The sequence below is a fragment of the Gavia stellata genome, chromosome 3 (assembly GCF_030936135.1).
Source record: "Gavia stellata isolate bGavSte3 chromosome 3, bGavSte3.hap2, whole genome shotgun sequence".
In the NCBI taxonomy this organism is placed as follows: Eukaryota; Metazoa; Chordata; class Aves; order Gaviiformes; family Gaviidae; genus Gavia; species Gavia stellata.
This window is the reverse complement of record NC_082596.1, coordinates 48,328,182-48,348,270: the sequence shown is the minus strand read 5'-3', so window position 1 is coordinate 48,348,270 and position 20,089 is coordinate 48,328,182. Positions and strand designations below refer to the sequence as shown.

Below are 20,089 nucleotides of genomic sequence, written 5' to 3'. Positions count from 1 at the left end.
ATGAATCCTCAAAAAATGCGTTTGATAGTTTTGAGCTGTATAGCCCTGGAAGGTAACACAAGAAGGGTCAGACAACACCTGAGGGCCACAGCGTTCAAACCCCCAGACAGTGTCTCCAATGCCTTTCAGTTATCACAGAATACATTTGAGACGTGGTTATCAGCACCCCGGGACACATCTTCCCACGTAGGTACCTCTGAAGAATGAGAGGCGTTCCTCTTGATGAGCAGCAGCACAGTGAAGCCTAATTCTGCAAGATACCAACGTGCCCTGTATCTTCCAAATTCAGATGATAAAAACAGTATTTTCCAGAGGCTAAGGGAGACATTTACCAAGGTAAAGATTACAGTGCTGCCTAAGCCAAAACTAGCAGTAACATTTGTCATCCGCTGGAAGGTACGGATGATACACACTCACTTTTAGAGTAGAAATTTAGTATTAAGGATATCATAGTACTAGGAACAATACAAAAGTAGTTCAGACAGAAAGTTGGTAAGACCTTCCTGTGCATATCAAGTGTGAATTGTGTACCTGTGGAAAGCAAAGGACACCAAAGCAATGTCCATCTGTTGCAATGGTTTACCTGGAACTCTTGTGAAGTCCACTCTCTCACGCCAAGACAGGGCACTATCGGGACAGTAATTTTGATCTGCTCTCCATTCTGTATGCATGTGAAGACCTCTTTTGTTTTAGGAGCCAGAAACACATTAGCCATTTGGTTTTAATTACATGAAAATTGAACTCGATGCTACATTAACTTTAGCTTTTACTCTAAAAAGAGAAGCAGACTGGAAAGAGTATTCAAGAGGGAATGGTTGGACTAACAGCTGTCATATATGACTGTTCTTTGACAGCAACAGCAGAAATTAATCATGTCAGCCATCCCCAACAGATACAACCAGGGCAGCAGTTTCCCAGTAGGGAAAGGACCATCGACAGGACGGCAGAAATCAGGTTCTGTTAATGAGATTTCACTTAAATGTAAAATACAGCATTTTCCTTCTTTAATAAGGTTTTATTGTATTTAGGTTTAATAAGCATATCAAAACCTGATTTAGCAACTAGTAAAATAAGATTTACTTTATATATGTGAGTGATGACTTTGTGGTACTTAAACCCACAATCTCAGGAGAATAACATCAGTTTCAACTTCCCTTCCTGCTCAACTGTTGCAACGGAAATCATAATGCAATTTGCTACATTAAAATTTTGCTAGGGGTTAAAAAAAAAGAAAAAAGAAAGTTATGCCATTAAAGCTGAAACAAACCTGGAAAGCCATTTTAATGAATTCTAATGTTCCACCTCTAAGGGTCATTCTGGTAGGCAGCATAAGCAGTAATGTCAGCTGTGTGTTCATAGTACATGTCTTACTTGACAGAATTTTAAAGTTACAGCATGTAAAAAGTCAGTCCTATTATCAAAAAATTTATACAGCAATAGAGTTTACAAACATTTGCCTAGGAGGACATAAAGTCCCTCCTCTAAAACCAAAAACTAATGGCTGAGCCCCACATAAACATTCTGCCAACTGTCCTAGCTGTGCTTTCTGCAAAGATGGAAAGTTCTCGCATGCAAATGGAGGGCCGTGCCAGCCAGCTCACACGGCAGTCACCACCTGACGGCACTGCCTTTCGGTAGCAGCACGTCCTCAGAAAGGTAATGATTCTGGAGCACTCCCACCTCCCAGCCTTCCCAGAGCTCACTGCAGAGCAGACGCCCCAGCTAGCGACACAGCTAGCAGCATAACTGTGTCAGGCCGGTACCCAGCCCAGCAAGTCTTCTTAGGCAGCTACATTAAACATCACCTCTTCAGTGTGGGGTTCTGGATCCCAAAACCAGCGATACTGTGAGGCATTGCGCAATGCAGCACTGAAAGCGCACTCAGTGTTAGCTTATAGATTTCCGTATGGTACTCCACAGCAGCATAAATTTATCTTTCAGGTATGGATGATGTTTCTAAATGCATTTAGACGTTACCACCCAAGCACAGATTGCAGTGCTTTGCTAACTAAACCTTCACATGCTTAGACGCATCTCTCCTTTCTTGCAGGCAAGCCCATCAGACATGCTCTGGTGCTGCAAGTTAGCACTGACCATTTTTGCGAAGTTCCTTTGGCAGCATGGAAGCCTATCACATATTCAGTAAGCACCCTCACTACCTGGCAGTTTCTGAACTTTACTGTATTTTCATCTCATTAATGAGGGGTTTATGGCAGGGAACTTTCTGGAGATTGTTTGACAGCAAAACGTGTTCTGCCAACTAAACACACACTTCTCCTGCATTAACATGAGCCAGGAAGAAAAACACACTGATACTTTTGCAATACCTTAAGGGACAGATTTTGATTTTGCTGGTATCTATGTAAATTTAAGCTATGAATGAATAGAAGTATGAACAGTCAGGAAACCCTGCTTAGCAGATCTTTGTTAATTCCTTTAAAAAATAAGAACCGAGCTTTAGTAAACCCCTTAAGATCCAATCTTCTTTCATGCCAATAACCAGTTTATTTTCTGTTCTCCTTCTTCCAGGAATCACAGTGAGGATTTTAAAACATGGCATTCAGTTTGAAGGAAGTGAAGTGTTTATCTGGCCACAGCACTGAAGCTTATGCAGCCAGGAGGTGTAAATAAAAATAATAATTAAAAAAAAAAAATGTTACTTAGCACAAGCACTAGAAACTGTTTATACTAAGTTAAATTCAGAGAGTTTTAAAGCCACGTATATTATGACACTATATGCCATCAGACCAAAGCTTTTAAATGCATCTTAAAAAAAATTGATCTTCCAGAAGTGAACTCAAAGGAGAAACAGTACGTAAGAAGGCAATTGATATAAGTTTCATCACCGAAATAAGGTGCCTCACTGAAGTTGCAGCACTGGTGTGACTGAAATAAAACATTTCAGTCAGCTCTTGTACAGCTCAGCTCACCCTCATTGCACCAACATTTTAAAGGAAACTGTAAGGGAGCTAGGAACATTACTCAATTGACAATTAGCTATACAGAAGACCAAGTAAAACGCTAAGCCCACGTCTTTGCTTCGTAGCCATGGTTCTTTCAGTTCACACTTTCCAGCTTCTTAAACTTTTGTACCTACTGCAGCAAGATAAGCACTTCCCACTCATACAGTATTGTTCTATTCAGCTTGTGAATAAGGACATTAAGCATAGGAAACTATTAAAAATAATTTCCTAGGAAAGTAAAAATAATTTGAAATCATAAAATAAATATGCATTAGTTGCATCATATCTACTTGGAACAACAGTATTACTGCATCACCCAAAAAGGCAGACAGTGACAAGGAACTACCGAGGAGCATTAGCGTAAAACTACAGTATTATTACGAAGTGTCCCTGGCTTTTAACATGGAAATATTAAAAAAATCCCTTCCAGCTTGAGTATGCAATGAAGTGTAAAACCCATTCCATCTTTGACCGAACATTTCAAGGCATTTTCAAACTTTCACACTTTTGTCACCACATTCACAGATGAGAAGCACTGGCAATTCATTATACTCAAATTGAAACCAATTCTTCTGCATTGCCACATGTTCTGTCAATGTGCTGCCCAATGAAATACATCTATTTAGTAGCCCTGGGAGTAAATCAGTATCTCTTGCACTCTGTAACTTTATTAAAAAGTTAAGTCACAGACACCAGCATCAGAGGCTTAGCTTCACTTTGTCAAATAAAGTGATCAGTGTTAAGTGGTAGGCAATTAATTCTCTTTGCATTTGAGGTCAACAATAGCTTTACCTGCATAATGTACAGGGATTTCTATCTTTGGCCCTATGACGTAGTGACCCTCCTCCAGACTGTGAGCTGTAATTGTTGTCCACTGCCGACATGAATGAATCAGAAGATAATCGCTCTCTCGAAGGCCTTCTACAGTTTCTCCTGCAAAACAGATGTAGGTTTTTAGAAAAAAATCACACTTATGGCATGAAGAATTAGGAAAACTTCACATCAAGCATTTTATTCTTATTGCTGTTTATTTTTTCAGATTTTTTGATATTTAAAAATCCAATTAAGTAAATTTCAATTCTACAGAGTATTCATTTTTGCAACGTAAGCACTTTACCTTACAGCAAACAAACATAAAGCAAAACAACTCAACGCATGAGTACAATACCACAGAGATATAAATCTAGATAACTCAGCAGTGGCTCTGGGGCTCCTTTTTCAGCTTTCTGCATAGACAGACTTTTCATATCTCTATTTATGTCTGCCCATCTCACTTAATATGAATACTTGAGAGCTCTTTTAATTTTTAAATAAAAAGTACATTATCATATGTTGAAAGATCAGCATCACAATACCCTACAGCCACCTGAAGCCAAATCTTGTTCACCACTATGGAGTAATTGGGTATCACACTTGCAGATACAGAGATTTCACCTTTGTCATTCTATCCCTTTCCAAGTCACTGCTTAATTAGCCATTCCTATGTCTGTACACTTAATCCTCCCATTTAATGAGGAGAAAAAAAATAGTAATAAAAAAAACAATTAACACACACCAAAGTCCTCTCTGAGATAAATTCAACCAGAAGCATCCCCCCCAGCTAATGTCCAGCTCATCTTTGTAATGTCCTCTCTTGTACTCTTGTACTCTGGTGTCTGACAAATCCATCCCAAACACAGCCAGAGATCCAACTCTCCTTTCTTCCCCTGTTCCTACCAAATCCTCTGAACTTCTGCCAGGTACTTTCCCCTCCTCCACCAGTTGCAGTGCCCAATCAAGACTAGAGTGCTTTGCTTGGCTTTCCAGCAATTGCACGAGCCACATTAGATAGACCACTCGAAGTGCCAGCTATACATCTCAAGCATGATATACGAACAAAATGTCAGAAAGCAGGGCATGTCATGGCAGACTGATCTCACATACCTGCAGTCCTGCTCACTACGCTTCTGCATTAAACACACAGAAAACAGCCTTTCTCAAGGTGTCTTTATAGCAGCCACGTGAACTTTCAGGAACACTTAGTAGACACTAAACATGGGCCAAGAATAATGAAGCTTTAAATGTCATTTTCCTTCTCTTCCACCAGCCCTCTGCAGTTACAGCCAAAAATAAAGCAAGTAGTTTAGTCCTGAAATCAAGTTTCGACAAAACCCATCCCCTTCAGCTACTACAACAAACTGCACTCTCTCTTCACTGTCCTCTGATAGCCTTAAAAGTCAGTGGAAGAATGAGACTTTCCTCAGCCTGGGGCAGGAGACATTTCCCCCGTTCAATCTCTGCAGAGGAGAGACACTTCCCATTAAGCTTTTTTTTGCCCACACCAGGCAATTTTATCCACCGTAGGCAACGGCTACTACACACCCCATTCCTGCCTGATTTCATGCTCCCATTCTATCAGAAAGCACCCTCCTACACGATTCAAAATGCAGCAACTGGTGTCTGTGAGAATTGTTAGATTTTAAATCAGAAGAGACCATTACGACCATCTGCTCCGACACTCTCTGACCACAGGATTCTGCTTGTTTCCTCCAGAAACTTGGATTTGGCTAAAGAATGGAGAGACCTGCCTCAACCCGCAGAGTCCGAGAGATGGACTTCCCTGGGTCTGCTGTCCCATGGCCTGTTGAACCTCAAAAAAAAGTTCCTGTTTTGCACATTTGGGGCTTTAACTTATAATTGTGGATAAACTGCTGTTATGGGGGTGTAGAGGGGGAACAAAAAAAATAAATATCAACAGTATCAAAAATATCCTTAGTACCAGTTATTCTTGCTTCTATGAAGGTACCATTTCCAGGTTTCCTTCTTTTTCACAGCACAGGAAGTAGCTTCCAGGTAAGCAGGACATTTCAAGAACTGTTTTTCAAGTGCTCCTTGGACTACGTCCCTTGGCAGCCCAGACAGGCAGACAGGCTGCTTAACACCAGTTCCTGCTCTCTGGGAAGCACCACCCTTCCACCCACAGCGCGCTGGGAGAAGGGACCTCGGAAAGCTTAAGGAAGAGTGGCAAAACTGCCATGCAGCACCGGAGAACTCTTTGGTGCCAACCATATCTTGAAAGAAATTCAGGTGTGTTTGCTGAAGTCATGCACCTGCTAAATTTTACCAAATCATCTGACCTTGAGCATCTCCTGTTTTCTGCTCACAGGGCAACTCCTAATATGTATAAAAATTACTTTCATCTTGTTGCAACAGAGGTTTACAATTTGGGGGGAAAACACAGTAATAATAGTAATAATATACGGTGTTATTTGAAACTCATGTTTCAGTTCAGAGTGACACTCATACTTTCTATAATCCATGGCAACAAGTAATTATTCCATCCCACAACAAAATAAAACCAATGACACCTAAGGGAAGAACAAGTACTTTACTAGTTTCACTGACAGTGGTAAACAAATTTTGAAGAAAATACAAAGCATCTCTGGTATGCTTTTTCTCTGCCTTACAAACCGTAGGTATAATTTCAGAACATTACCTAATGGAAGGCTGGATTCTACATCCAGGATTGCAGGGAAGTAATTACAGTATGGGTCACCCTTGAAGAGTCTGAGAAAGATATTCTCAGGAAAATAAAGACACCCATTATGAAAAGGTGCTTCCAGTCATGGCTTACATGCCATGAGCTGTTTAAGTGGTTACTCCACTAAAACTGGGCAGGCCCAAGAGTGACTGCATAATTAAGTCTGCAGCTGGAAATAGCTTTGTTTTTTAAACAGAACCTTGGAAACCACAATTCTTGTTACACCAATTATTTGCTCCAACCGATTACATCGGAAACGAATTCTGTGCTTTGCCACGGGAGCTTGAGCCGAGAAGAACAGGTGGAGCGGGTGCAATTGGGAGTTCACGGTCCCTCTGGCTCCCTCACAACAGGCAGGTCTGTCCTTACTAAGCCCTGATCTTTCCTAACCATGGGAGAGCTGGATTCCTGGGGTTGCTTACTGGAAGAGGCTCCTTGCCACCAAAGGGATTAATGGACTTGCAAAAACACCTGGCTAACGATGGTCTCCATGCTATGGGAGGAAATACAAGGAAGAGTCAAACATGGCTGAGGACAACAGAACACGGCGATACATACTCTCCTGCATTTTCTTTTAGTCTGTCTCCCCCTGTAAGACTTGCTCACTGCCCTTAAAGCCGTTCCCTCCTGGAGAGGGGGACCTTTCAGGCAGGAGACACCTCTGACCCTAGCTACACAACTCAGCTCCCAGCCCACGCACAGCCCAGACTTAGCCCTTTACGCTTTTCTCAGCCACCCATACCTTGCAGAACAGCCACACATACCCAATCTGATTTTTTCCCTTGCCTCAGTAACACAAGTTATGCAAGCCTTTCATTAATCACATTTTAACTATGTGGGAGAGAACTCGGCAGTCTTTACATCCACCAACTACGCAACTTGGTTCTCACCTATTCAACATACTCCTACACAGCTGCTTACACAAAAATCAGACGCCATGAGAAAACAGAGAACACAGGCCACTCATCTTTAGTAACAGTTTGGCCTCTTATGATCAAATATGGATTAGCTCTATCTTCTCAGCCTCTCCTCCCCATCCCACATGCCTGCAATATAATTAAACCACTACAAAGAATCTACAGGCAAATACTTGCGTTGTTTTTTCCCCCCAAAGAAGTCAGAGAAGCAATGAACTACTACATGCAATTCCCCACCCTTCCCCAAGTTGCCTACCTCTTTCCAAAATATGAGTCAAGTTTATTCATAACAATGCTCGAGACTAAGAAACCCATGATTCGCTAACAGCGCCTAAACCCTAAATAAAGAATCAACACCCATCCTTGCCTGACAATAAAAGCCTCACACCTCTGAACTGAAAAGTTAGCTGGTATGTTCCTACACAAGCTGTCCTCCTATAAGCACACTGATCAAGACCAGGATTTGGGCTACTTCATCATGCATCACCGAAGCAGCACTGCAACAGCTATTCATGTGTTAATTGCAATAAGATGTATTACCATTTTTTAATTACATGATCCATTTCCATACAGTTCCTAAAAACTAGAAATACTGCAAAGCCCACCCTTGTTGAAGGCCAATTGCAGAGGGAACGCTGACCACGAAAGGAAAATTGTTCACACTTTGATACAGTCACAAAAAAGGTAATTGCTTAATCAAGAGTCCCGTGTTTAATAAATACCACCTACATTAAATGCCAATACTTCTTTAATAATTCTTTCCAGTTTCAAAACTGGATCATCCACATTTGGCAAATCTTGGCTCTGTCACTGTAAACACTCCAATCTCAAATCAACAGTTAACAACTGTAGCAAGACTGGGAACAGGATACCTCGATCTACAAGTTCGGAGATGAATTTATGTTTTCACTTGCAGTTTTTAAGAACCAGGAGAGAAAACAGAGGGTGGCTACATGCGGGGACAGAGTTTACATACGGCAATGGTGCAGCACAGAAGGAAGCTCATTTCTTTTGAAGCAAGCACTGACCTCCCTGCAGGTTGTTGCCACTGCATACTTTTTAAAGACACTCACTTCTATTTAGTTTAGCATTTCACAATTTCCAAATGTCTGGGGTAAAGCCTCAAGAGTAGAATTGAAGAACACTCCAGTTTTGAAGGGTCTGAGCACTCCCACCTCCTCTTCGCTTCTTTCTGGATCAACAATTAAAGCTTGGCCCAATACAGTCTATAAAAGAAAATCCACACAGGTTCCACATATTCTGGTTTGCCAAAGACAGCAATGACTTTTCAACACCAACTACTAAAGAAAAATCATGAAACAAATGGAAAAAAAACCAAACCCACAAAACTTTTAAGGTCGTCCTCCTAGTATTGAGAAACTAACATTCAAGTCACTGCAAAATGTGCAGACCAACATGACTCATTCACTCACAGAAACTACACTGCTAAAAATAAGCAGCAATCTACAGGAATATAAACGCTTTATAATGCCACACACTTTGTCATCTTGGCTAAGAGTTTGCATCACTGCCTTAAAGCATGAGCTTTGCGTCTGGAGACATTAAAATAGTACGTAACGAGCAATTCAAAGAAAGAGAAGAAGTCGCATGCAAAGTTCCAGCAACGTAACAGATACCATTTACACACGCCAGATGAACTAGATACCATCTCCTCCTGCCAGGAAGATGGTTACGGAGACATTCCTCTCATCTCATTCATCACAGAAGATTGTAAAGTGAGCTTAATACTGTCCCTTGCACATCAGTTCAAGCACGCAGAACTTGCTCTTCCTGGAACAAAGAGGCTTACAGAAAAGAGCTAGGAGCTCACGAGAAACTTAAGATGGCTTTTGTGAAATAGCTGATGAAAAAGATGCCTGTGAAACCCCAGGGAAAACTCATCAAGACTTTGGGCCATGTGTTTTCATTAAGCCTGAACACCATCTGCATGCAAGGTAACAGATGCAGTACAATCAAGTGCATTACCCAGCCTGCCTTGGTCAGTTAAGTAGGTGGTGAGTTTAATTATTCCACCTAATGTTCCACAATCGCATAACATATCATTACATCGGAAAATCTCAGCAACATTAAAAATCATTTCAGTGGGTGCTCAGCCAGGTACCTACAAAACTACGCAAATTAATAACTTCAACTTTATCCCCACTTGAGCTTGCACTAACATTTGCTAGGAATGAAGGGTTAATTTGTGGAACAGCAAAAAGAAGTGGCTGTCTGGTCAGGTGAGCACGTCTCCTGTGAAATAACTATGAAGAGCTGTCAGCATGTGGCTAGTGTTACAAGGGAAGATAGCAACCAAGGTTTATTTTGCAACAACTGGAAGCTAAGAGAAAGCAGAATGATTAGAAGCCAGAAAAAAGAAAGAAGTGAGGTTCTTACTTATTTATCATGCTATCATCGCCCTGAGGAGCCTTACTTACATGTTATCTGCTTCACTGGGCATGCAGCTTCACTGGATTTTCCCTGGCTGAGGACCAAACAAGCCATGCATTGAGATACACCTTAACATTATCCTATCGCATCATGAAAAACAAAGCACAGCCCCAGCCAGTATGAAATGAAGTTATAATCTATTGTGGAAAAAAAGAAAAAAGAAAAAAAAGACAGTATTATGGAATTCATGGCCCTGTGCAAAGAGATGTTTCAGGTCAGAAGCAGGTCACACTGCTAGCACAAATATAAATGCCAGTGCTGCTTTTCCACTCCAAAAGAAGGAATCTACAACACTGTACACCAGTCAACTAATAAAAGCTGTCTGTTTTTTAGAAACGCCAACTTGTGTTTCTGCAAACATTTGCTAGTCACATAGCTCCCACAGAGGTAACGCCTTAAGACGAATTCAATTTCAACTTACTGGAAGATTCACAGCAGGTAAAAGCTGAAGCCAAGGCTTCCTCTCAGGACAAAAGCTGAGGGTTCCCTGTCTAAAAATGGGGAGCCCAGGGTCTAGCAGTGACAAGATAACACACGTAAGAGACCACGCACAGGTCAGAAACACCCAAGTGTGCACAGTGAGCACCTACTGACTGCAGGCATTGCGCACACTAACTTCAGCCTCCTTGGCAATGAGGGTCTGTGAGCACCACAGGTACCTGCAGCCTTTCCAAGGCAGGCTTTGTGGTATTGCCAGGTGTTAAAACCAGGTTCGGTACCACAGCATCCTTTTGCCTTTAAAAAAAAATAAAAAAGTCAATCATAACTCAGGGCCATTCTCATCTGGGAATCTGTGTTTCCTTTCACTGCTGGGCTGATCCTTTACACAATCTTCAAACAGCTCTTCACACTTTGGTTCTTGTTCAGACAGTTGGTTGTTTGGGCTTCTGATCTCTTGAAATACAAGACAACAAAAACAAGGCGTAATCATCCACAAAAAACAGCAAACAGCAACTCCTTGTTCCATACAAAACAAGTAAGCCAAAAAAGACCAAGGTGTACGTCAGGCTGCATCACAAAGGTTTTTCACTGTTAACTTCAATTTGGTCTCATTTGATGCAGGGACACCCAGAAGCACCGCTAGTGCTCAAGAAGCACTGCACTGAGTATGTTGCTTTTACGTTAGTAAGAGTACAAGTTCTCTGAAAAACATACACAAAAACCCCCCAATCTGTTAGCATGGGCAATGGGCTACTGGAAGAGAACTCCAAGTAGTCAATTACCCAATATCTTTGAGGCTTAACATCTATTTTTATTGGAGTCTGAATTCAAAGACCAGTATGAATTCTTTTGCTCAGGCAACAAGACTGCGCTCCTAAATAATCCCCTCTTGTTTTAATACATGCAATGGAGGAGAAACAAAAGAAATGAGTATGTGACAACTCAGCAGAAGACAAACCTACTATATTCCATTTGTTAATCAAATACCTGCAGTGCTGTCACACATGACCATCTGACGGCAGTTGTCATCAAGGGGGGGAAAGAGGCAAGTGAGCAAATGCTCTTTTTCCCTTAGAAGCACAAACTTATTCTAAAGTCGTTGAGTGGTTTTGCTGTTTCAGGCAGACTGAAACTGCAACAGTGCACGGGACAGCTTCCATCCAACTTCCCATCTACCACAATACTATCAACATATAATCCTTCACCTCCAGCGCTCAGTCGTGTTACCCCAGCAACATCCCGCTGGCAGAACACGTGCCTCTTCTTCTGCAGATCATTTCACTAATACTCAAAGCTTTCTTCTTTTAAAATGCAGAGTTTGGAGTTTACATTTTGGGGGAAGAAACACAAAGTTCTTGTTAAGTCTGAATATTCAAATTAGGACAATTAATTTTATTTTATATAGGTCATACAACCTCTCCTCATGACGAATAACTTCTATCTAACTCTGAGGGAGGGTGGAGGGAAGAAGTCAAACCCTTTGATTCCTGCATGCTGCATCATACTCCAGAGTATCAGTTGGGTATTTATCTATGGAGACATACCTCAACGAATGTCAAAGACTAATATATATTAAATTAGGGTGGTTTGCTTGCTTAAGCTTTGGCACTGTACTTGGTTACCAAGTCAAATCTCAATGAGCTGTTCGGCCTGCCAGTGCTATTTCTTCTGCAAAAAATAAAACTTGCACTGGTCTGTGATGCAGGTCAGAGGAAAAAGTTCATTAGGAGGAGAACAACATCTGAATTTTCCAGTTTGAAATAGCAACGGGAATTTGTTTGGAAAAAATTCACATCCTTGTAATGTTCCTTTAAAAAAGGAATGAAAGGAAACCCCAGAAATATTTTGTTACATGAAGAACCCCACTTAATGAACACTGGATCTACAAAGATTGAAAATTTTATGGTTTTTTTTGTCACTATGACTGAAAAGATGCTTGGGAGAGTTACTCTTGCAAAAAATGCCTAATGGAAGAGAACTAAAAAGAGCATGTAATTGTAGAAAACACTACTACTACCAAAGAAAAACCTGCTTTGAAAGCCTCTCCATGTTATCAGTCTCACTTTGTCATTCCATACAGACACAAAAAAGAGGTTGATAAAAAAAATTTTCTAGCTGATCAGACAATCTTTCTTGTTTAAAGAAAAGCAAAACAACTTGCATGGGGGTGTCTCATGCAAAGTCTAAATACAGACTGCCAGTGAGTTAAAAGGGTAAATATTGTAATTTCTAGGAGCAAATATTGTAGTTTCTAGGGGCAAGATGGAAAAAAACCCCACCACAACCAAAACAAACCCAACCCACGTTAAAATTTAAACATCTCAAGGCTATAAAATATAGTGTACTGAATTTTTAATTTAAAGTGGGCAGATTCATTAGGAAAGCCTGACAATAGTCTCGTCTGACTGGCTGTGTCTGAACATAGTGGAAAAGATTAAAGCAGAGGGCTCTGTCACCAGCTATACAGCCTTTTGAGCTTGCAACACAAAGATCTGGAATAGAAATTGCAGTTTTATCTAGGACTGTTGATAATCAACCTCACTTTTCAGTTTCCCTTCTTCCTTCTCAAACAATTTCCTGAGTTTTAAATATGTGCTTTCATTTAATGGTTCCATTCCTGCAGCACTTTCATTTGTGCTGGTTCCTATTATCTGGATCAATCAGTATTTCTGTCATGGTTCAAACTGCAATCAACCACCCCTCTCTCCAAAGAAATCCAAAGAAATATTGACCTGACCTTCCATCAACTGCGTAGACTCCACATCTTTCAGTGGATGAAAGGCTTCCCCTGATAACATAAGGATTCATACCAATTTTGATTTTAAGATGACTTATATTCTTCCTTCCTTTGCCAAAAGCAAGAAAAGGGAAAAAGTCGTAACTAAAGCAGGGAAGATCAAGCAAGGCTAGTTTAAAATTTTGTGTGCTGTCTCTCAAATTAAGATTCAAGCAGTTGGTCTTCACAGATGCTTTTTACATTACAAAAGAGTTTTAAAAAAAAAAATGTGGTTTTTTTTTTTTTAAATATTTTTATTTGAGGCACAGGAGAGGCCAGGCATCGAAGCCAGCTCAGGTTGTACGTCACAAACTCACCAAGAGTTTCAGAGTGCCTCTTTGGTACTTCGCTGCAGAGACCATGTAGGAAACGCCCAGGAGAACCATCCAACCCTGTCCATCCCAGACTGAGACACTCAGCTGCCTGAAACGGCTCGTCAGCAACAAGGTCCATTACCAGCAATTACACTTGTCTCAGCCTTGGATGGCGGAGGGAGAGACACCGAATCTTCTTGCAGCTTCAGGAAGAGCTGGGCAAGAAGCATCTACCCAAGAAACAGTTTGTCCAAGATTACGCCTCTCCCCACTGTACAGCTTTTTCCTTGGATGAAACACAACTGTTGTTGACTACAGTTGGCCACGCTGCAAGCATTTTCAGTCCTGTCTGAACAACAGGGCACCCAGTTTGCTTCGCTGACCCTACCTGCTTAGCGAGGACGGGGCAAGGACAGCATCATCCTCAGACTGCCTACCATCACTACTTGCGGGACTTTGTGCATTGATGTAATCCTTCAGCCTCGCAGTACTGTGATCAAACTTTGCTCTGGGTGACCATTAAACATTTCACAATCAAAAGAAAGGAGATAAGGCTTTATTTCTGCCATTGCCAATCCCTCTGCAAAAGCCTGATACAATCAAATTGCTTCAATCCAACTGATGCTGAACTCAAGCTATCACCCACTAATACCTAACAAGAGAGCAGAGATTCCCATCCCCCTATTCTTTTTATGCCTGCCAGCAAGAAGGCAGATTTATTTCTTTAGGATTAGCATTTTGCTATTGAAATGACTGGATATACCACTACTGTTGCAACAAATCAGCATAAACCATAATCTTGTTACAAGGCTATGGGACAGACTAATCCACTGAAAAATCCAGTTTGTTCCAAGACAAGCTTTTCTCTAGCTGCAAATACACAGGGACAGCATCTCAGCGAGTCTTCAAAAACAAAAAACAAACCTGTTTCACCTACTGCAGGGAAGACGAGCACCAATATTTTAAATAAACACTAAGTGGAATTCTGGTGCCACTGCCACTGATGGTAAATGCTCTGCTGACTTTAGCAGTCTCACAGTTTGAACCTTGGCATCTTGCTTTCTTTGTGTTCATAAGAAAACTAATGGGAAAAAAAAAAAAAAAGAAGAGTAATAACACAGATTTCATTGAGCTTTGTTTGTGTTTGTTTCAAGCCTTCAGAACAAACATCCCAGAATGAGAAAACCTTACTTTTTATGAACTCAAGCCAAACAAGCCAAAACACATCTTTCAACACAGACTGCTCTCCACCCCCTCACGGGGGGGTGGGGAACCTCTCAGTACAACAACATCTTAACATTTGCATTCCAAAACACAGTAACTTTCTGCTGCTATCATAATTACTCTTCTTATTAAAGCTGAGCATCATCAGATGTAACTGCAGATTTGCTGTATCCTCACAACAGATTTAGCTGTAAGATTGATCCAACAGAACAGTCAATCACCATGGTCGCTTACAAACCACCCTAGAAAGTCTCAGCAATTATTTAAACTACTCCAGTACCCTGCAACATGTTGAACAGTGCCAACTATTTATCATGGTATCTTATATTTGAAGGAAAAAAATTTAAAAAAAAAAATCTTAGAATCACTCAATTAATTGAAAACTGAGATTCTTATGGAAGAAGGTTTTTTGGTTTTGAAGTCACTTAAGATCACAAATCTGAAGCATTAAGAATAAGAGCAAAGAACACCAAGCGTAACTACACTTAAAATGATCCCAGGTTAGAAATATTGAGGAGAAAGTTAAATAACTTTTCATTGCATGCAAAAGAGGTTCCAGCCTAGTTTAGTGTTACCATAGAGAGGGAGAGAAAGGAATTTTTATGTCTGTCTCATGTTTAGTTTATTTTCCATTTTGAATTCTCATGGCCAAAGTCATGGAAAAAAAAAAAAGATTTAAAATATTTATTTGCCCTTTGCATTCAAGGCACCAGGTTTGGAAATGAGGACTCCCAAGAGTAGCTTTCATAAGCAGTCTGACAGATACAGATAAAGAAAATGACAGCGTTACCTGACCAAAAGAAAAATACCACAGTAATGAGATTTCTGAGCAGCCTGCTGCCATCCAAATCAGCTCCTTTAAATGCTTCATTAAAAGAGCCGAGGTTTTCTTTCATTAGAGCCAAGCATTCCTCATGCTAGAAAGCTCCTGCTTAGATGCATCTATAAATATTGTGAGGTCCTCTGGAGGATACGCTTCCAAGTGCCTATTTAGCATCAGGTGCCTAGCTGGAGAAGCTTAATACTTAGAGGTGGGAGGTCAGCATTTAGCATTGCACTACATGCTTTTACTGGCTTTCTACAGATACAGAACGGTTGCTTTAGTTGATAAAACTGAAGGCGGCTGCGCACCTTATCTGCTGCAGAAGTCATCTCTCCCCATGTGCAATGGTCGGGACTCTGGTCAGGGAAGTCTGGCTAAAGCTCCCCAGATTCAGGATACTGATGAAGAAAATTTTAACCCTACCAACCTCATGGATTTAAGACCTAGAATTTGATTCTAGATTGCCCTGGCAGACAGAAAAGCAGTCTATTCATTCAGACTTTTCCTGGGCACAGTATGAGAGCTGAGGAGCTCTCATTGACAGTTATTTATAATTAGATGGTATTTTAAAATAGTATTCAAGTAAACATGCTCAGTCCTCTCATTATATATCCCAAGTCCTAAGGAGACACTGGGCTGCTTTGTGTTACACAGCAGTGATCCCTGTTTGAACTTGGGGCATCTTGGACAAGCTCCCAATTAAAATAAAGTAGCCCAAATGCAGGAGCTGCTCAAGCATAGTTTTCTTTGGCTTTGAAAGAACTCATCATTACACTTTAATTTGCCTCTGATTTTTTTTCAGCCTGCGTTAAGGATGGAATAAAAACAGCTGGAAGCGAGCAAAAGTTCAGCTCTGCTGTGAAGTTGGGTTGCCACCTGGCTGCTTGCCCACTGGCCTGGCCCATCTCCCCGTGCCCTCGGAGACCGCGCCGGCTCTAATTGATTGTGCACACGCGGCACCCGCTTGTCAGGGCTGCTGTCGCCTTTGCATTTTAGCTGTGTCCATCCTATCCCTTCCGCTCAACCTGCAAAAATTCAAGTATCACTAATAAGAGGGTAATGCCTCTACAAACACGGGCTGACTGCATACATGCACAGAAATTTTGGATGTTCTACTGTCATTGAGCACCTGTTTGGTTAAATCCTGGTACAGTAAGAGTATCTGAACAATATGGGAATACTAACAAGAGGAATGCAATCAAAGCTGCACCTAATTCCTTTCTGATCAAGAACAGCCCTAATCCTGAATGCAATTTATTTCCGTTGTTTCAGAGAAACCTACACTTAAACTGTAAAGTATAAAAAGAATGGTTTTGCTTTTAATAAAACATAAGGGATAAGTGAATAACATCCCTTTGATAATATTTTATCATCTTAAGAAGGCACAAAAAGAAAAAAATAAAACCCCTCCGGCAAAGAAGAAAGCTTGTACTTTTGGTGAGCAGCATGCAGAACACAGAGTGAAGAAAAGCCCATCATGCCTCACTTTCCCCTTGAGGGCACATTTATCTTTGCCCATAGGCCATTTGATCTTAAGATATTTTGTTATATATTGACAGGAACCCAAATGATATTTGACAATGCAACCCATAAAACATGCAACAGAAATGGTCTTTTCCTCCAGCTTGCATAAATTCAGCTGCAGTGGTGATGCAGCTTTGCTGTTTGACTACAGCCACATCCGGGGTTCGGTGACTGTAACAAAACGCATGTGTAACTAGTCATATTTTACATTCTCATATGGAACCCTATCATGTCTCTGAGTCACATACACACTGGTGCTTTCTATTTTTTCCTGCTATGACTATAATGTAGCTTCATATTCAGAGACCAAGACAGAAAAAGAATCTGACCATAATGAAATTACATAAATGCAAGTCCGGTAAGATCTTGGATATTACCCAATGTGTGTGCTTATGGCCCTCTTCAAAGAGGAAAAGGGGCATTTTGGCCTTTTAATAAATAGAAGCCCGAACAAAACTGTTCAGAAAGAAGCAGGAATAATTTAATGTTTCAAAACCCAGTCTTTCAACAAGGATATACACATAAGATTCTCCTTCCAGCTAGTCACATCATGTAACAAATGGACAAGGATTACTATTATTCTTACAAATACACAGCATCTCCACTCACCTTCTGTAAGTCAAGCAAGCAGTCAGTGCTAGCTGACAAAAGGAAGCATTACATGCAAAGCCTGCCAATTCACGTTTGAGTCCTGACAACAAAACTCCCTTTACTAAAGTTAAACCAAACAGCATGTCAACAGCAAAGTGTAAGACTCCACAGAGGGAGATCCCATGTTATCTGCACTGATATAAACCACCTCTCTGCAGCAAAGCCCAGAACACCTGTGTCCTTCCAACAGCAATGAGTGGCAGTTCCAATTTCTGGTCTCAGCAACCAGAAACTTTGAAGTCTCTAGAAGTGTCTGAAATAACTTTCCCTGCTTGCTTTCTCACCTCTGGTAGCTCACACACAGCTATCACTCCTGGTACATGCACAGCCAAACATCATGCTGCTGTCTGGTCCAAGAAACATCCCCATTTCCTCCAAGTTGAAGGAAATTAAGAGGGCATGCAGGGAAAAGACGAGGGCATGGAAGAATGGAGAAGCACAGTTTGCACAGGAGCTGTAAGAAGCTGGAGGACAGGACAAGAACACAACAGCAACATGCCAGTAATGCTGGAAGAGGTGGAAGGAAGGACTATCCTATCTGAAGGCACGAAAGGATAACAGAAAAACAGAAGCAGCTCCTTGCACTGCTCCATTCTGCTACTGCTAGACAGTACTGGGTGTGTTACCTTACAGCGACCTTGGAAACGACTGCAGACACCTGCAACACCTGTCGGAAGCCCACAAGTGCAGGACAGTAGCCTGGGGGATGGACTGAAGGACGCAGACTGGAGCCAAGGGCTCCTTGAATCCAACCATGCCCTGAAGGGACCCACTGAAAGATGCAACAGGAAAGCTGGACAAGAAGAAAAGATCTGTGCACATGTGCCTTGTTTCTCCCCCCTCTTAGATAAAAAGTTTCCTTCATCTTCCTGCCCCAATCTTCCCTCTTTCATCTCCAAAATGGTGAGGTGCCACGACAAGGCGGGGGGGATGCTCGGATACGGCCAGCAGGCACAATTTTGAAATGACTGCTTGGGGTACACATGGGGACCTTACCCTGCTCTTACCCTCGGGTTGGTGTTGGGCACACAGTCTCTCCCTTCAGGACAGAGTGAATAAGCAGTTTAGGGTGGTTAATCTCTAGACTCTCTCCAACTAGCCCATATCCTTCTTGCAGAGGGGAACCATGCTCCTGCGCAGCCTCACGTCCAACACCTCGCCTTCGGAGGACGCACGCCCCTGCACTGCAGCCTGGCCGGTGGCCAGCGCTCCCCCAGCCAGCGGCCGCAGCCCCCCGGCCCTTCCCGGGAAACCTGCCGCCCACCAAGCTACACCCTCACCCAGGCCAGGTACACGTTTTGCCATAAAGGCGCAGAGACAGCAAGAAAAGCAGCGCGTGGCGCGCGCCGGCCTGTCGAAGGGGGCTTTTAGACCCGTACTCAGCTTTTCTTCCCGCTCCCCCAGCTCTGACGGCAAGGAGAAACTCCCCAATTTCCTCGCCACCACCACTTTGCCAGAAAGATTTTCTCTGCTCACTTCACAAATTCGATTGCAACATGTTGTGTTACACGTAATATTTACATTTGAGTCACCAAGGTTCAGCCCTGGCATGAGGCACTTCCAGTATCAACTTCATCATGTTGAGCTCTCAGCCATCTTCCAGCCTCCGAGACCGTATTTAAATCTTTATCCTTGGTTCTCTTTAGGAGCCCAGCAACAACCTCACAGGCCAAGGAGACATGCATGAGTCTCAGTTCCCCGTGATTACAACTTGCACCAGTTATAACACCAGGAAAGAAAAAGCCTACAAACAAAATTAGGGCACTTTTCAAACGATTTTTCATTTCCGGAAGGTTTACACCTCCAGGAAGCTCCAAGCGACCTTCCCCGCCACAAGATTTGCTATTTTTCCTGGTAAAATCACCATCCACTCCTCAGCTGAGAGCACACCAGCTCTTGCTTGGGTGTGCGTATGCTGTGGCCCCTGGCATGGGGCTCCCCAAGCCCCATGAACCCACAGCTCCGGCAGCTCTCACTGGTCTCTTCAGGTCTGCATCGTGGCTTGATCCAGACGCTCGGTGTGTGTTTTGCAGGCTCAGGAGCATCTCCCTCCGCACAACAGACTTGGCCTGCAAATGTCTGTAGGATTTGACAATTCTTGCTCCCCATCTGCAACCTCTATAACATCTCTATACTCATTTCTCCCGCGTGTAGTCAGCCACTGCAGTAGCTGTTGGCGTTAATGCCTTGTATGAGGTAAATGCAGTTACCTCCACATCCCCCCCAACACTCCACTGACCTCCTTCTGAAGGCCAAGTTTCTGATCACTCCTTTGCACAAACCGAAAGCCAAAGCAAACTACGGGATGAGGAGGCTGGACTCCAAACCCTCCCCACCCCCAGGAAGACATTTCTACCCCCCAGCATGCAGCAACAAGCCTGACGGGGCGATACACCACGCGGCAGCAGCGCAGGAGATACCGAGACAGAGCAGCTATTCTTGCTGATGCAATGCCTCAGCCAAGCGCGCAGGTGCCCTGGCAAAG

The 20,089-nt window shown here is 42.2% G+C and overlaps 1 protein-coding gene across 2 annotated transcripts in view; it reads right to left on the bottom strand.

Annotated features, from left to right (window-relative positions):
* GAREM1 (GRB2 associated regulator of MAPK1 subtype 1) overlaps nucleotides 1–20,089 on the bottom strand; it is a 100,118-nt gene that overhangs the window by 72,951 nt on the left and 7,078 nt on the right. For both annotated transcript variants that reach the window (XM_059815357.1, XM_059815358.1), the window contains exon 2: nucleotides 3,756–3,896. In XM_059815357.1, coding sequence (XP_059671340.1) covers nucleotides 3,756–3,896 — 141 coding nt within the window. The remainder of the gene's footprint in view (nucleotides 1–3,755; nucleotides 3,897–20,089) is intronic.